At 67.5% G+C, this 16086-nt stretch overlaps 1 protein-coding gene across 7 annotated transcripts in view; it reads right to left on the reverse strand.

Annotated features, from left to right (window-relative positions):
* Positions 1–16086, reverse strand: part of ADGRB2 (adhesion G protein-coupled receptor B2) — a 105123-nt gene that overhangs the window by 14255 nt on the left and 74782 nt on the right. For 3 of the 7 annotated variants that reach the window (XM_075773771.1, XM_075773769.1, XM_075773768.1), the window contains exons 1-4: positions 13630–13760; positions 5729–6524; positions 1857–1940; positions 669–833 (exon numbers count right to left, since the gene is read on the reverse strand). In XM_075773771.1, the coding sequence (XP_075629886.1) occupies positions 669–833; positions 1857–1940; positions 5729–6509 (1030 nt within the window). In that variant the 5' untranslated portion in view covers positions 6510–6524; positions 13630–13760. Of the gene's footprint in view, positions 1–668; positions 834–1856; positions 1941–5728; positions 6525–8686; positions 8996–13629; positions 13888–16086 lie in introns of those variants that run through there. The other 4 variants (XM_075773773.1, XM_075773774.1, XM_075773770.1 and 1 more) reach the window with 4 other exon arrangements.

The raw sequence follows: 16086 nt of genomic DNA on the forward strand, positions 1-16086 counted from the left end.
GGCCCAGGGAGACCCCTGGCGTCCTGCCTGCCCACCCCTGCCCACGACCTGCCTCGAAGCACTGAGCAGCTCGGCCCCCTCCTGCCCCATTCACGTGGGGACCCCCCCCAGCGCCGGGCCAGGCAGCTGCACAGCCCCGAGTCCCCCAGCACAGGCTCCAGCCCCCACTTCTCCCCCGGCACAGAGCGCCGGGGACACCCTGGGGAAGCCCCGGGTTTGCCGGGAGGGAGGATGGAGAGGGGCCGCTGGCAAAACCCCCGGCAGCAGGAGCGGTGGGGTGGGAGGGGACGGGGCACTGGGGCACCATTCCAGGTGCCTCCCCCCGCTTGCTGCTCCCCGCCGTGGTTTCCCGAGAGCTGGCACAGCGGGGAAGGTGAGACGATGGGGGGATGCCAACAGAAGCTCCAGGGATGCCTGGACACAGCGGGACGGGCAACGCCTGCTTCCACAACAGCGCCGCCGCACAGAGCCACCCTCCTCATACACCCCCAGCACCCCCCCACCTGCGAGAGACCCCACACCCCCAGAGACCCCCCAGCAACACGTGTCCCCACTCTCCCCAGCCGCCCGCCCGCTCAGCCCTTGGGGCACCAACCCAGAGCCCAGCCAGCGGCGGGCACCCCTCCGCCGGCAGCGAAGCCCCCCCGGTGCCCTCACCCCCCCCGTACCTGGGCAGGTGGCCGTGTTATTGCAGGTGCGCGTCTCCCGGAGCAGCCCGCTGCACAGCGTCCCGTAGGGCGAGGAGACGCAGGAGCGTGTCCGCACCTGGGATCCCTGCCCGCACGTCAGGGAGCAGACGCTCCACTGGGACCACTCCTCCGCCGCTGGGTCCCCTGCGGGAGACACGGAGCCTGAGAGCCGGCGACCGCCCCGGGGGGACGGGGAAGGTCCCATGAGCAGAGCACCCACGGGGGACGGGAAAGCGGCCAGGCAGCACTCGCTGCCTGCCAGCACAGGGACGAGGACAAGGTGCTGCGGGTGACAGGGACGACACCGAGGGTGCAAGCGGGGCGAAGCAGCCAGCTGCACCTGGAGAAGGGGTCAGGGCACAGGATCGCACCCAGCACGAGAGATAGCATCCGTCCCAGGCAGCCTGGGTGGTGCAGGCAGCACGGGCAGCACAGGCAGCACGGGCAGCACGGGCAGCCCAGCGCTGCTCCTTCTCCCCACCCAGGCACAGCATTGACATTTACAACAACCCGGCTCTTATTAAGCTTGATGACGTCTCTGAAGCTATTGGACAGGCCAGAAGAAAAGGCCATCAGTTTAAATTAAAAAGGAATATATGGAGGAAGGCTCCAAAGGGGACAATTTGTCCTGGAGACAGGTGGGAGGCAGGTTCTGGAGCAGGGTGGCAGCTCCACGTCACAGGGGGACCCAGGGACCGCACCGAGTCACCACTGGGGTCACCCCACGCTCTGCCCAGCAGCTCCCGGGGGGAGGAACCCCGAGAGCACCCGAGTGCAGCCGGGAGGAGATCTGCATGCCAGGCACACGGAGCGGAGCTCCTCTCCCGGCGCCGGGGCTCATCCATCTCCCGCTCGCCTCCGAGCCCTCCGACCATAAATCAGGAAGGGCTGGGGAGAGGGGAGCAGCGCGCTCAAATTACCCAGATGGATTTGCCAAATAAATACATTTGAACGAAACAATTAATGGATTTTTTTTTTTTTTTTTGCTTTACAACCCTCGGAGGAAGGTGTAAAGGAAAAATATATAAATGGAGCAAATTAAGTCAGTCCGTGGGCAGGAAGCAAAGGGAGTCGCTCTGTCTCCATCATCCCTGCCCATGGCTGGGCACCGGAGCCCAGCGCCGCCAGCACCCTGTGCCTGTCCCCGTGCCGGGGCAGTGCCAGTACCTGTCTGGGCCATGTAGACACCTGGCTCGTCCGCTGACCGCGGCCACTGGGTTTTCACCTTCTGGTTCTCCTCAACTGCGTTGCCTGGAAGAGAGAAGTGCTCCGGTGAGAGCGGGCAGGGGACAGGGAGGGGGACAGGGATGGGGACGGGCCACCGCGGGTCAAGGGACACTGCAGGTGGGATGCAGGGATGCCTGGCCCCACACTGAGCACTGCGTGGCATCCCCACGCAAGAGAGGGTCCAGCACGGCTGAGCACACTCACAGACCCCCAAAAACGCATGGCGGCTCCCCCAAACACGTCCACCCCCATCAGAGGGGCTGCAGCTGGAGCACGGCCTGGGGTGCTGCGTCCCCAGTGGGGCCAGGGTGCCCGCGCCCCGCCGCGCTGGGCAGAGGTGCTCTCCCATCCCCACTTAACAGCTTGCTGCAGTGAGGTGGCACAAATTTATGGCTCGGCTCACCAAAAATAACAAGAGATCCATCAAGAGCACTTGGCGTGAAATTAACTGGCATGTGGAGGGCTCGGCAGGAGGTGCGGCTGCGGGCGCGGGGGGGGACACCTTCCTTGGTCTCCCCCATCACCCCTGGGCCACCCCCTGTCCTGCAGCAGGGTCCCTTGTCCCCGCATCTGGGTGCAGGATGCCGGCGAGTTCCCGGGCACGGCACGGCAGCACCGGGGCTGCTGCTGCCGGCGGATGCCACGAGCCGCAGAAAACAGCGGGGGCTTCCCTGGGCACCATCGATGCCACCCGGGGTACGTGACCCCCCAAAGTGCCACGGGCACCCTGCAGCGGTGCCAGCCAGCACTGCCGGCCGAGCACGGTGACGTTCCCAAGGGACGGGGGGGAGGTGACATGGGGACATGGGGGGATGCTGCAGCTCCCCTTGTGACACGCACGGGTGACATACGAGCCCCAGGCAGGGCGCGCTGCCTGCACTGACACTTACTAGTGCCGTAAAGCAGACCCAAATTTACTGACTTTCGTCTTCAACCCAGCGTGACCCCTGCCCAGGCCCGTCCCCCGGGCGGGCTCCTCGCCGTCACTGCCGGGTGCCCCCGGCTCCTCTCCCCGCACATCCCGCTCTGCAGGTGCAGGGCGACCCGGGGAGGGCGAGGGGCTGCCCTGGGGGGGGTCTGTCTGGCCACAGGGCCAAGCTCCCCGCGGGGCCACCTGCCCCCGTGAGCGACACGGCAGAATTATGCACGTCACGGCGAGCGCCCGGGGAAAACCATAAATCCCGAGGATATACGAGGGCGCTCTCCCCGGCTGTGTTCGACAGAGACACCAAATTCAATTTCCTTCGGAGAGCTCTAAATCCCCGTCCGTCACCACGGGGCGGCTGCGGCCTTCCCCGGCACCCTCCGCCCCGGCACCCGGTCCTGCCCCGGGGGTCCCCCGGCACCCCGCACCGTGGCACAGCCGCTGGGCTGCAAGGGCAGGGGGCTTCTTTTGGGGAGCCCAGGATATCTCCCGAGGCTAGTCATGTCCCCGCAAGCGAGCAGCCATGGCCCCGTCCCGGCCTCCCCTCCCCGGGAGCTGGTTTCTGAAGGGTCTGTGGCAAGGGGAAACGCACCCCGGAGCAAGCCCCAGAGCTGGAACCGCTCAGCCCCGGCGCTGCAGGCTCTGCTGGGCTGGACCCCCTCCAAAGACCCCCCCATTTCATGGCTGCAACGCGCCCGATGTCACCCCGCAAAGTTTCAACCCCATCCCCACACCCACCCATGCTTTCTGCCCGCCGGGACCCAGCACCACATTGCACCGGGGCTGCATCTCCCCGGCTCCAACCACGTCCCCCCAGCCCCGCGGGAGAGCCGTGCCACGGAGGGGACGGCACGGGCGCCGGGGACCCCGGGGGCACCGCCGCGGCGGGGAGCGGGGAGGCCCGGGGAGCGGCTGGGCGGGCGCCAGGCCCCGCATCACTGCACGGCTGTGGCGCTCGGCAGAGGAGAGCCGGTGAGATCAGCGCTGGGTGCCCGCCAAGGCTCGGCTCACAGGCGCCATTCAGCGCCCCGGCCCTGCCTGCCACCGCCACCCTGAAAGGCGGCCATTCTCCACCCCGTGGGGTGCCGGGGGGAGGCCAGGTGGGAGCCCGGGACCCCCCCTCGCTGCCATGAAGGGCGCTCTGTGCTCCAGCCCCGCAGCCCCACGGCCCGGCCTGGCGATGCAGGCGAAGGCCCGGGGGGGAAACGTGGTGCGGGGGCTGCACCGGCTGGCAGCGGCGTGGCGTGCGGGGCGGCCGAGGCAGTGCATTACCCTTGCGACTCCGGTGCCGCAATAACACTGTACCTCCGGGCGCCTCCACGTTTTAATTGAATGTCAAATGTAATTTGGGGAAGGCGCGGGAGTTCACGCTCTCGCCCTTGCAGCCGGTCGCTGTGCCGGTCTGCGGAGAGGTGGCTAGCGGCTCAGCGCCGAGCGTGCCAGGTCTGCAGGAACCCCCTTTGCAGCACCCGGTCCAGCATCCTCCCTTTGAGCCGTGCTCAGCACCACTGACCCCCACCAAACCAGCCGCGGGGAGGTGCAGAATCCCCCCGAGAAGCAAAGGGACGGAGCGCTCTCCAGCCCCGCGGCACCGGCTGCTCCCCAGGCAGCCCCAGCACACGGCGGGTGTCAGCCCCTGCGACACCCCTGGGCACAGAACCAGCCAGGCTGAGCCCAGGGGTGGCACCTGAACCCAGCACTGAGCTCTTCATCGTCCATGCAGAGTTGCATTTAAAGGGGGGAAAAAAAAGGAAGAAAAAGAACCCAAATAAAATCAGCTCAAGCAGCTCCCCTTAGGATGAGGCGATTTATAACCCTGCAGCTGTAACGGACCGGGGATTTAGTCAGGGGATCTGTCCGTAATGACATTTAGTTCCTGGAATAAATGCTAAAGCCCAATGAAATTATATATATACCCACAGCCCATCACCACCACCTAATCTGCTGGATAAAGACCCCGCAGCACAGCTAAGCTGGGGATTGCTCCTCCCCGTTCATCACTCGGGGCTGATGCAGGAGAAACATCTGGCCAGACGTGCCCCCAAACCCCTGCATCACCTCGCTGGGCTCGGCAGAGGTGCCACACGGGGCGAAGGGAGCGCTCGGGCGAGGCGGCTCCCTGCCACCGGCAGCCCGACCCCGGTGCCCAGGGCACGGGTGAGCACGGCTGCTTTATCTTCACTCGACGTTCCTGCAATTCCGTAACAAGCAAATGGCTTCATTCCGCCTGGTTAACAGCCCGGCCGCGCCGTGCCGCCGTGCCGTGACATCCTGCCTGGAATAACAAGCGCCCGGGCTGCAGCAGTCAAGGGTAATTTGCCACGGGAAAGGGTCATTTTACCTGCAAATTGTTTTCCCCGTCTCCACCAATGCAGAGTGACAGGGCTCCTGCTCCGGGCTCGCAGTCAGGCGAGCAGCAGCCCTGCGCCGGGCAGGCGGCGAGCGAGGCCCCAGGGCAGCGCGGGCTGTGCCAGAGCAGCCATGGCAAACAGCCGGGGCCGGCGCGGCGGGGAGTGGCACTAACCCGGCCGGCCAGGCCACGGCCAGGGCAGAGCGAGCTGCAGCTCCGCTGAGCCCGACCATCGCTCGGGCGAGGTGCACCTGGAGCTGGGAGCGTGCACAGGATTTACACTTTGCACGGATTCCCTGCTCCACGCACAGCGCTCAGCTTGCGCTCTCCTGCCCTGGGGAGCGTGCACGGGCAGGATTCACCCATCGCATGTGCCTGCTCCAGGCACAGCACCCAATCTGCACCCTGCTGCCAAGGGGAGCATGCATGGGAAGGATTTGCCCTTTGCGTGGCTTCGCTGCTCCGTGCACAGCGCCCCGGGGAAGCACGCACAGAGCAGGGGACCCATTCCCGGGGCTCCCCCTGCACCCCACTCACCGTGCGGGACCTCGGACAGGTTGAAATCATTGGCATTCGCAGAATGCAGGTCAGTGGGGCAGCAGTCGCTGGCGGCTGGCGGCGGGGCGGGCGTGCGGGCGGCATGCCGCGTGCCGTTGCGCCGGGGTGCCGGCGGGCTCTCCGCCTGGCAGCTGCAGCCGGCGTGGGTGAAGCCGCAGCGGCGGGCGCCGGGTGCCTGCAGACACTCCTCCAGCCAGCGGCAGAGCACGCTGCAGGTGAACTGGCTGGAGTTGTTGTTGTTGATGAGCAGCACCTCCACGAAACGGAACTCCAGGGCTTGGGGGGCCAGGAGGCGGGGGGCCGCCTCGGGCTCGGCCGCCAGGCACAGCTGCACAAAGTTCTTGTCGAAATGGAGGAAGGTGAAGGGCCCCGCGCCCTCGCACAGCTCCAGCTCGGCTTCCTCCTCCTCTTCCTCCTCCGGTCGCTGCTGGGCGGGCGGGGGGCTGGCAGCCTCACCGCGGGGGTCGCAGGTGTAGTTGGCCAGGTAGTGGTCGAGCGGCAGCACCATGGGCGAGAAGTGGGTGCAGACCTGCTCCTCCCGGTTGAAGCGGAGGTAGAGCGAGTACTTGGTGGGGTCGGGGTTCTCCAGGGTCCAGGAGCAGCCGGAGGAGATGGTGGGGAAAAGGTCCTTGAGGGAGAAGGAGCCGTAGAGGACGCCAGAGGCCAGAGCGGAGCAGGCGCTGGGAGCCGGGTCGAAGCCCCGCGTGAGCCACAGGAGAGACGATATCACAGCCAGTAAGAGGGGACCAGCAGCGGTCATCCTATGGCATTTGCCCTGGGGGAGAGACAGACGGACAGACGGACAGACAGATGCTTACCGGGAGGCACGCCGCTGCGGGTTCCCCGCTGTGCCTGAGGGGGGGTGCAGAGCTGGTACGGGGGGGGTCAGTGCCCTGCACCAAGCCCCCGCTGGCATGGGAGCAGCGTCCCAGCTGGTCCATGTCCCCATCTGCCACCTTGCAGGCAGGGGACTGCCATCGGAGACCCCTGACCTGTCGCCCGGGCTGTGCCAAGGCAGCCCCTGGGCTGGGGATTGTGCAGCACGGACTGGGGGCTTTGCCCCAAAACCACCAGAGAAGAGACCCAGCTCCCATCCCACAGCCGGCAGACCCCCACCGCGGCGACCCCCCCCTCGGCTCACCCGCCGGACCCGGCCAAGCACAACCTGGGCAAGGAGCCACCAAACAGCCCAGACGGGGTTATAAAAAGCCTCGTAGCTATTGCTGGTGCCCTGGAGCACCGCGGGGACGGGCCGGCTGCTCAGCAGAGGAGCCCGGGGTGATGTGCTGGGTGTGCACGGGCACCCCGACAGTGTGGTGTCCCCCCCCACCTGCCACGAGAGCCCGGCACGGGGCGAGCAATCGTTGAAGGACATATTTCTTGGACACCATGCTGGGTATGCAGCAGCATCACCATGAATAGCTTTTTAATAACTCATTAATAAAATAATGCACGCGGTGGCCTTATTAAGTGGGACTGGAGCGTGGCTCTGCAGAGGCCAAGGCCACCGCGCGCGTGCCGACACCACTCTGCCGGGCCAGGCTGCGCCCGGGGCAGTGGCAGCGAGGGGACAGCCCCAGGGATGGCGGGGGACATTCAGGAGGGGGCCGCAGGGGACGGATGACATTCCAGAGGTTGATTCCCAAAATCATCGAGGTCCCCGCTCCCCTCCATCCCACGCATGGGGGATGCCAAGCACTCAGCATGACACAGGGATGCTCTTCTCCATCCCCAAACAACATCTCCTGCTCCCAAAACACCCCTGGCCGAGGCCTCGGTACTGGGGCATCCCCCTGCTCATCGGGGAGGGAGCCTGAGCCTCGGCCGAGCCTGCGCCGAAGCCACGACGGGCACATTAGAGAGCTAAAAATAACCCGGCTTTCACGCAACAGGCTGGCGCTGGCTCCCGCCACCCCGGCAGCGTGGGGGCTCGGTGCCGGCAGCTGGCCCCACCAGTGGCATGCAGGCATGGGGAGAAAGGAGCCGGGATGGAGCCAGCGGGAGCAGCCAGGCTTGGGGTGGGATCCAGGCAGGACCCCCCCCCCCGATGTCAGCAAGGAGATCTGGGGCAAAAGAAACCCCCACCTTCCTGCAGCCACTTCCACCCCCGGGGGACCCTGGGGAATTCAACAGGAGACCCCCCCCCAGCCACAGCAGCAGGGAGCCAAGGGGGGCTGGAGCAGGGACCCCCACTGGCATCCCCCACTGATGCTCCTCAAGCACCCAGCAAGGACCTGGGGTCCCCTGGAGCATCACGGCACTCCACTGCTCTGGGAGAGCTGGGGATGGGAGGAGGAGGAGGCAGAGGAGGAGGAAGAGGAGGAGGAAGAGGAGGTCAGGCAGGGACATGCTGCCGCTCTGCAGCGAGCTCCAGGGGCTCCCGCAGCCTGGCAGGGACACAAGATGGTGCTTGCTTCCCTCGCCCAGGAGCAGCGAGGAGGGATGCTCCAGCACCGCCATCCGCCCGTCCCTCCTTCCCGGCTCCTGCCGGTGCCCAGCCTGCCTGCGCCGCTGCTGCTGGGGCAAACCGGCTGCTGGAAACCTCGGCGGGGACAGGCACGGCCGGGCAGCCCGCTGCTGTGCCTCCCTGGGCTCCCTGCGTTTTAAACACGGTGCCGTGCAAGACCCAGGTGCTCCAGACCGCGGGAACCCTCCCCCCCACTCTAAAACCCCACCGGGGCCGGGGCTGCGGCTGCCCGAGAGCCCGGCATCGCACCGTAGCCGCTACCGAAGGCCAGGGCTCGTTAAGAGCAGATCAAATCTGATACAGCTAGTTCAGCACCAGCTCCGCTCCCTGCAGCGCTTGCTGTTGCTGCTGCAGTGAAAATATTTCATTGAGCTGCAAGCTGGGCCCGAGAAGATATTTAACATCTGGGGCACCGAGTCACCCGGCGGGAGCTGCCACGCGGCTCGAGGAGGGGCCACCGTCACCCCTACCTGGCACTGCGGCAAGGACCTCGCGCCCTGCGGCGTCGCCGTCGGTGTGCTCCGGCAAGGGTGAGCCCAGCCTCGCCGGGGTGCCAGGGCACGGCCCCGCTGCCCATCGCCCCTCTGCCTCCGAAACAGCTTGGGTCCACATGAAAGAAACTGCCTGGCACCGGCACCTGCATCCCGGCACTGGCGTCTGCATCCCGGCACCGCCAGCAAAGCCTGCCGATGGGGGGACGCCACCTGCCCCCAGTGACCCGCCGCACCAACCGCCTTGCTGGGCTGCTGCGGGAGTGGGTGCTGCTCCCCGGGGACGGGGATGGCACCCGGAGCGCGGCTGGCACAGGCTGGCACGCTCGCCCGCCGGAGCCACCTGCTCCAGCCCCTTCCATTTCCCTTTGTTCCCTGCCCGGGCACAGGGAAGGGGGTGGGTTTTTAATTAAAGCTTTTAAAGAGCCATCACAGAGCCGGGAAGCGACCGTGGGGAAGCGACATCCCGGGTTCCCCATCCTCAGCAGTCAGAGCACGGTCCCTCTCCATGGCGGCTATCGCATCCCTCCTGGCTCCGGTAACCGGCGGGCTCTGACCAGGGCTCGCCTCTCCCTCGCCAGCAGCCGCGGCACGGCAGGAGGAGGCACTGCTCCACACCAGCCCTGCTCGCGCCGCACAAACAGGTTGCTTCCCTGAAGATGCTTCGCCTGAATGGGGATTTCGGCACGGACCCGGTCCAGCTCCATCCTCCCGGCTCCTGACCATCGCGCTTCTGCTCAGCCACGGCCGCCCCTCTCCGGCCAGGCATTGCCAGAAACAACCAACCAGCCCCAAAAGTGATAAACAGGCGGCACTAAACCTCGCTGGCATTAATAATCTGAGAAACGATTAATAGCAAAGTAAAGGAGATTTGGGTTTTAAGAGACACGGTTTTTAACCCGACAGTGTTCTTTTAATAGGCTGTAGAAAATCTACGATCCATGAGAATTCCTAACGCGAGGATGGCTCGGGACAAGGGCACGAGGGTAAGGAAGGGCCAGGCAGTCCTGGGTGTTGAACCACGGTGGGAACAGCCGTGGTCCCTGCTGAAAAGGAACGGCATCTGGGGAGGAGCCCCTGCGGCCACCAAACGGGCTCCGTCCCCCGGGAGCACATCCCTGCCTGCCTAGAGGTGATGCCAACGAACAAAGCGCCGTAACGAGCACTTCCCGCCAGGAGAGTCCGCGACCCTCCAATTTCCAGGATCTTCACTAGCGGTTCAAAGGCATCCGGGAACTTCAAAGCCGCCTCCGCCACCTCCGCGCTCAGCCCTCACCGCTCTGCGCCCGTCCTCCCGGCACGACAGACCCCACCGAGCCCCTGCCTGGCCCTCGGCAGCACCCGGCGGCACCGACACAGCCTCTCTGCCAACTAATTAACGCTGTGAGCATCACTGGGTGAAAGTAACTCCACTGACATCACAACCCCCGAAAACGTGGCTTCCTGCGAGGCGTGTGCGTGCACACACGTGTGCACGCGTGGGCTCCCACACGCACACACAGGCGCTCGGCGGGCAGAGCGGTATCCGTGCCGCTTCCACGCGCCGCGGCACAATCCCCCCCGGCGCCCGGGACCACGTTTCCCCCCTCCGCGCTCCCACATCTTCCCCTTCCCCACGCACTCCCCCTCTCCCTCTGGCTTCCCCGGCGCGCTGCCACCACCTTTCCTGAAGCAGGCAGGCTGGCAGCACCGCCAAGCCGTAATTAATGGTGCCGCTTTGCCAATCACTGGCTCAGCCTTGCTAGCACTGGCAAGCACAGGCCTTTTTATTTATTTTACTTAACTGCTGTTGGTAAAACTCCACTCCAAAAGCAAGGCCGAGAGACAGCACAGTGAAATCTCCTCCGGGATTAGGGATTACGCTTTGCCAGGGAACAGCATGTGCTGCCTCCCCCTCTGCGGCTGCGGGGGTCCCTGGAGGCGAGGCCCCCCCCCCCCGCAGCAGGGCACCCGCAAGGGCTGCAGCAGCCGCAGCTGCTCCTGTCGCTCTCCCACGGCCTCGTCCAAGTAGTTTCCGTGTCGCTGGGATGCGGCTCCCTCTTCTCCATCAGCTCCATCCTGCCCTGGCACCGTCGGGCAAAGGGATGGGGGGGGCTGAGAGCCCCAGGAGGGCTCCAAGGGGGGGTCCGTGTCCCAGCGGCGGCAGCAGGGGAGCGGCAGCCTGGATGTGCGCTCACGCTGGAGGGGGATTTTGTTTGTAACCCACAATTTCAGCCAGACCCACATCCACCAGGAGCCTCCAAGGTGCCCCGAGGAGGAGAAGGGGCTGGCTTCATCCTGCTCTTGGAGGACATCGAGAGCGAACAGACGGGACGAGAGCAGGGGGGACACGATGGCCCTCGCGAGCACCGAGGAGCTATGGAGCCTCTGATGTCTGGCAACCAAGCCACGTGGCCTAGAGCCAGCCCCGTCCCCATTAGAGGACAGCACCATGGTAGGAAATGAGTTTGCAGGGCCTCAGTCCAAATTCCCATGGAGAAGCATCGAGGCGTTGCAGCAGCCCAGCCCCGAGGGCTGTGCAGGGGCTGGACCAGGGCTAGCGGCTCGTCCCAAGGTCTGTGCGTCCGTCCGTCCGAGCATCATCTTCCTCTGAGCAGGGGGGCACGGGGAGCCTGTCCTGCAGCCCCCACCTAGCCTGGAGAGCACCCACCCCGGAGCACAGAGACTTGGCAGCAATGGGAACGGCCCAGGTGAAGGAAAACCCATCTAATCCCGCTCCTCTGCGCGGGAGCTTGGTGCCAGGGCAGGGCTCTCCGCAGCCCATGAGCCCGCCGGGGAGGACAGAGCCCACCACAGCTCCCCGGGCACCTCTGGCCCAACGCCCATCACCGGCACGGCGGAGGTGTCACGCCGGGCAGAAAAGCCGTGCTGCCGGAGGTCCGTGGAGGCATCGAGAAGAACCGGAGGCAGCCAGGAAGAGCAGGCAGCATCTTCCCAGCCGGTGCTGGAGCACCTCTGCCACGCAGCTGCCGGTCGGAGAGCAAGCCGCCCGTGGTGCCTGCTCCGTGTCCGTTTCCCTCCAGCTCAGACGAAATTTGTAGGATCTCGGCTTCTTGCAAACTCCTTGGATGAAAGCAGGGTCTGGTGACAAGGCTTGACGAGCAGCCAGGCAGGCCTCGAAGAGGAGCCGCTGCCAGGCTCCGGGCTCCGGCACAGAGGGGCTGGCGCTGCCCCACGGCCAACTCCAGCATCCGCCGCCGTCCGTGCCTCTGGTAACGAACCCCGCTGGGAAACGGGGCACCGAGCCTCCCCGATGAGGGCGGCCGGAGGGTGGCCAGGCGATGGTGACGACAGCTGCGCCGCCCCGCTCCTCCCCACAGGTGCCCGGTGTGAGCCCCACGAGTCGGCTCCCTCCCCGCTCAGCCGCTGCCACCGCCTTCGAGGAGGGAGAGGTCAGTCCCGAATAACCGCCCCGCCGCCCACCGGCGGCTCTCCCAGCGGCACGGCTCAGCGCCGGCCCCGCACCGCCGGCCCCACGCGCACCCCAGCCATCGGCGGCGCCCGGCCAGAAACCCTGACCGGGTGCTCTGCCACAGCCCAGCCCGGCCACCCCAGGGCCACCTCCCCGCGTCACCGGCGGCCCCGGCTGCCAGGCGCCATCCAGCACAGGCGGTAGTGACGTGACCTAGAAAAGCAAAGGGTTGCTCGCACGCTGCGCTGCCGTGAGCCCCCGGCACCGACCATGCAGGCGCGGTGCACGCGCACCCTCCACGCCGGACGGGGCTGCGGAAAATCTCCCCGTGCTTCAACAAGTGACCTGCGTGGGCACACGCGCGTGCACACGTGGCACCGCTCTTGCCAGGAACCCCAAGGCTCGCAGGTCCCCTGGGAAGGGAAGAAGCTCCCCCGCTCCCCCCCAGATCTGGCTGCCACCTGCACGCTGCACGTGCCCGCGCTGGCACACGCTGGGCGCCCACGTGTGCCCTTGCTGCACGCCCACGGTCCCCGGGTGCCTCTCGCCCCAGCGGCACGGCCGTGGCACGGGGGCTCCCCGCAGCCCTCCAACGCTGGCACCGAACAAAGCCCCACGCAGCCGAGAGCTGCAAAACCTCTCGCCTGCTGCCGGGGCTCCACAAACACGCTTGCCCACCTGCCCCGGTGCGTGCCGATTCCCCGAGGCCCCGGCCAGGGGCGACGGCGTGGGGCCAGTCCCGGCGTGGGGAGACCAATCCACCGAGCACCCACGCGTGCCGGGCCGGCAGCACACGTGTGCCCACGCTGGGGCTAGCAGGGATGGCAGCGGGCAGCCTGGCACCCGTGGCCTGGCTGTATGACACACCACGGCACCGCAGCGCCACACGCGTGCCCAACGACACGCGTGTGCCCACCTACATGCGTGCAGCCCCTCTGCCACGGGGCTGCCGGGGCCCTGGCACTGCCTGCGGGAGGGGGGGACCGGCAGCCCCGGCGGAGGACCGGCAGCCCCGGGCACGCCGCTGCTCGCAGCCAGCCCCGCCGCCGAGCCCGCCCTGCCGCCGCAGCCCCGCGGAACTTCCAGGCAGGGCCGGGGCCGCCCCGGGGATGCCGCTGCCCACACCGGGCACCGGGCACGGCGCACCCCCGGTACCGCGGCGCGGCTGCAACTCCCCGGCCCCGCAGCCCGCCGCCGGGGCAGGAAAGTTGGCCGGGGGTGGAGTGGGGGTGGCGGGGCGGGGGGGGGGGGGGGGGCACAGCGGAACCGGGGCTCTGCCAACCGGCAGCACCGGCCGCCGCATCCCGCATCCCCGGCGAGTTGCCGCCCCCGCTGCGCCGCGGAGGGAGGGGGGGGAGCGGAACGCACCGCACCCCGGGGCTCGGTGCACCGGGAAGGAAAGGGGGTGTCGGTGCGCCGGCGGTGGGGTGGGGGGGGTCGGGGGGGGTGGGGAGGCGGATTGTCGGTGCACCGAGGGGGGGATCCCCGTTCCCCCCGCCGCCGCCCTTACCTGCGCTCCGTCAGCAGCGCGTGTAGCCCCGGCGCGGCGCGGCGTGCAGCGGGCTGGCCATCCCCGAGCGGCGGCAACGGCGGCGGCAGCCGGTGCCCGGGCGCGCCCGGGGGAGAGCGGCGGCGCGCGGGGCCGGGAGCGGGCGCGCGGCGCGCCGGGCCCCGGTGGCGGCGGGAGCGGGAGCGGGGGGGGGGCGGCGGCGGCGGCGCGCGCGGCTCGGGCACTTGCTGCATGCGCCGGGCGCGGGGCGGTGTGACAGCACCGGGCATGGCGGGGAGCCTGCGCGGCGGGGCCGCCTTAAGGAGGCCGGGGGCGGGGGGGGGGAAGGGGGGAAGGGGGGGCGGGGGAGGGGGGGGCGGGGGGTGGGAAGGGGGGGGCGCGGGGGAGGGGGAGGGGGGGAAGGTGACCCCCGGGGTGCTGCGGGCCAGGGGATGTGGCGTGCACGCGCACCCGGGTGGTGCGTTTCTGGTTGGGGGGGGGGGGGGGAGGGCGCGCGGGGTGCGTGCGGGGTGTGTGTGGCCGGCGCGTGGCCGCACACGCGTGAATTGGTTTGCGCGTGCGAAGGCGCGGGTTGTGTCTGCGTGTGCGTGGCGTGTTCACGCGCGCGCACGAGTGGTCCGTTCGTGCTTGCTGACGCGTGGGCAGTGCACGCGTGCACGCCAGCGGGTGCTGGGGCGTGCGCTCACACGTGCGTGGCACGCCCCTGTGCGGGATCCGTGTGCTCCCTGCCAGCGGCTGTGTTGCACGCACGTGCGGGCCCTGGCACGGCATGTTTTGCAGGGAGAGCTGTGGGGTGCAGCGGGCTTTGCAGGAGACGTGGAGCATCAGGTGAGAAACGGGGCTGGCGCACCCCATGTTTGCACAAATGTGGCACAAATGCGTGTGACACGGAGGATGTCAGACGCTCAGAGCCGCGGTGGTGTTTGGGGAGCCTGCGGAACTGCAGTTTCACGTGCGAAGGCCGTGCCCGGATGCGATAAACCTGAGCGTCTTGGTGGTCCGCGGGCAACCGAGAGCGGCCTGCGCAGAGGCTCCACTGCAGCCCGGATCCTGCCCGGGGCAGAGCCCGCCAGGAGCGCGGGGAGCTCTGCCTTGGAGGGGATGGGGCGTCACGGCCACCAGGCCCCAGCCCCGCAGCAAAGCACCCAGCAGGATGTAGCATGGCCTCGCTGCCATGCTGCGGGAGCAGTGCAGCTGAAAACACGGCGTGTTCCCATTGCCCGCCTGTCCGCCTCTGCTAGCCGCATCCTGCCCGGCGCTGCATGTGCTGTGCACGGCCCTGGGGGTACACAGATCTCCCGGTGGCCCCCCTCAGTCTCTGTCTGGGGCCAGGCACAACAGAAGCAGAAGCCTGGGAGCAGGAGGCACCACTCGGACCACTGCTCAGCGCCCTGGGGATCTGCAGCTCAGCGCCAGCCCTACTCCAGTCTGGCACCGCTGGAAGTGCAGCGTCACATCCGAGACCTTTGTACAATTCAGCTCCCTCCCTTCCCGGTGTTCCCTTTCCCCAGTCCTCCCCACAGCCTGCCAGTGCCTGCCCTGGTGTCCCCAGACAGACACTCGTCCCCTCCGGGTGAAGGCTGAAGGGAAGCACACCAGCTTTTCAGGCTGTGCTTTATCCCAGGGAGAAAAGCTTCACTAGCTCAGACATAACTGGAGGATATTCCAGAACCCGTCTCTGTAAATACAGATCATTGCAGCGGCTGCAGCTCAGCAGAAGGGTGATCCCAAAGCCGTGGCTCTCTGGGTCACGCTCTCGGCTTCCCACGAGGTATTTGCTCCTGCACGCTTGATATACTTCCAAATTTCCAAAGGCATTGCTTGTCACCAGCTACTGCTGCCCTGCGGGGGATGCGGGATGCGATGCGGGATGCGATGCGGGATGTGATGCGGGATGCAGGATGCGATGCGGGATGCGATGCGGGATGCGATGCGGGATGCAATGTGGGATGCGATGCAGGATGCACTGCCTGCGCGTCACCCGTTGGCTCTGCCGTGGCCCCAGTACCGGCTGTGGCGTGGCCTGGCTTGCATCGCTCCGTTCTGCAAGAGCCCCGTGTCACCAGGCCTGGCCACAGCCCGTGGTCGTGCGCGTCACATCACCCCGTGCCTGCTGCTGCCCTTCCAACAAGGGTGTCGCTTCCAGCCTCCGCGTCGCCCCCCGGCCCCAGGATCCCCCCTGCTGCAGGCAGCATCCCCAAAACTCTCCTCTGCCCCAGGTGGGATGCTGCTCGTGGCAAGGAGGGGCCGGAGGGCTCCAGCGCTGGGGGGGGGGGGGGGGGGCAAACTGCAGGAGCCGGAGGCACCCACTGTTACCAGGACAACTGGGTGCTCTCTGTAACTGCTTGTTGCTGCTGCATCCCTGCGAACCTCCCCCCAGCCGCAGCGTGAGCTCCGCTGCCAGCCGTGCCCCCAGCCCAAAGCAAAGCAAGAGGGGTGCTCAGCCACCACCCCCCC

Source organism: Balearica regulorum, chromosome 22, assembly GCF_011004875.1.
Source record: "Balearica regulorum gibbericeps isolate bBalReg1 chromosome 22, bBalReg1.pri, whole genome shotgun sequence".
Classification (NCBI taxonomy): Eukaryota; Metazoa; Chordata; class Aves; order Gruiformes; family Gruidae; genus Balearica; species Balearica regulorum.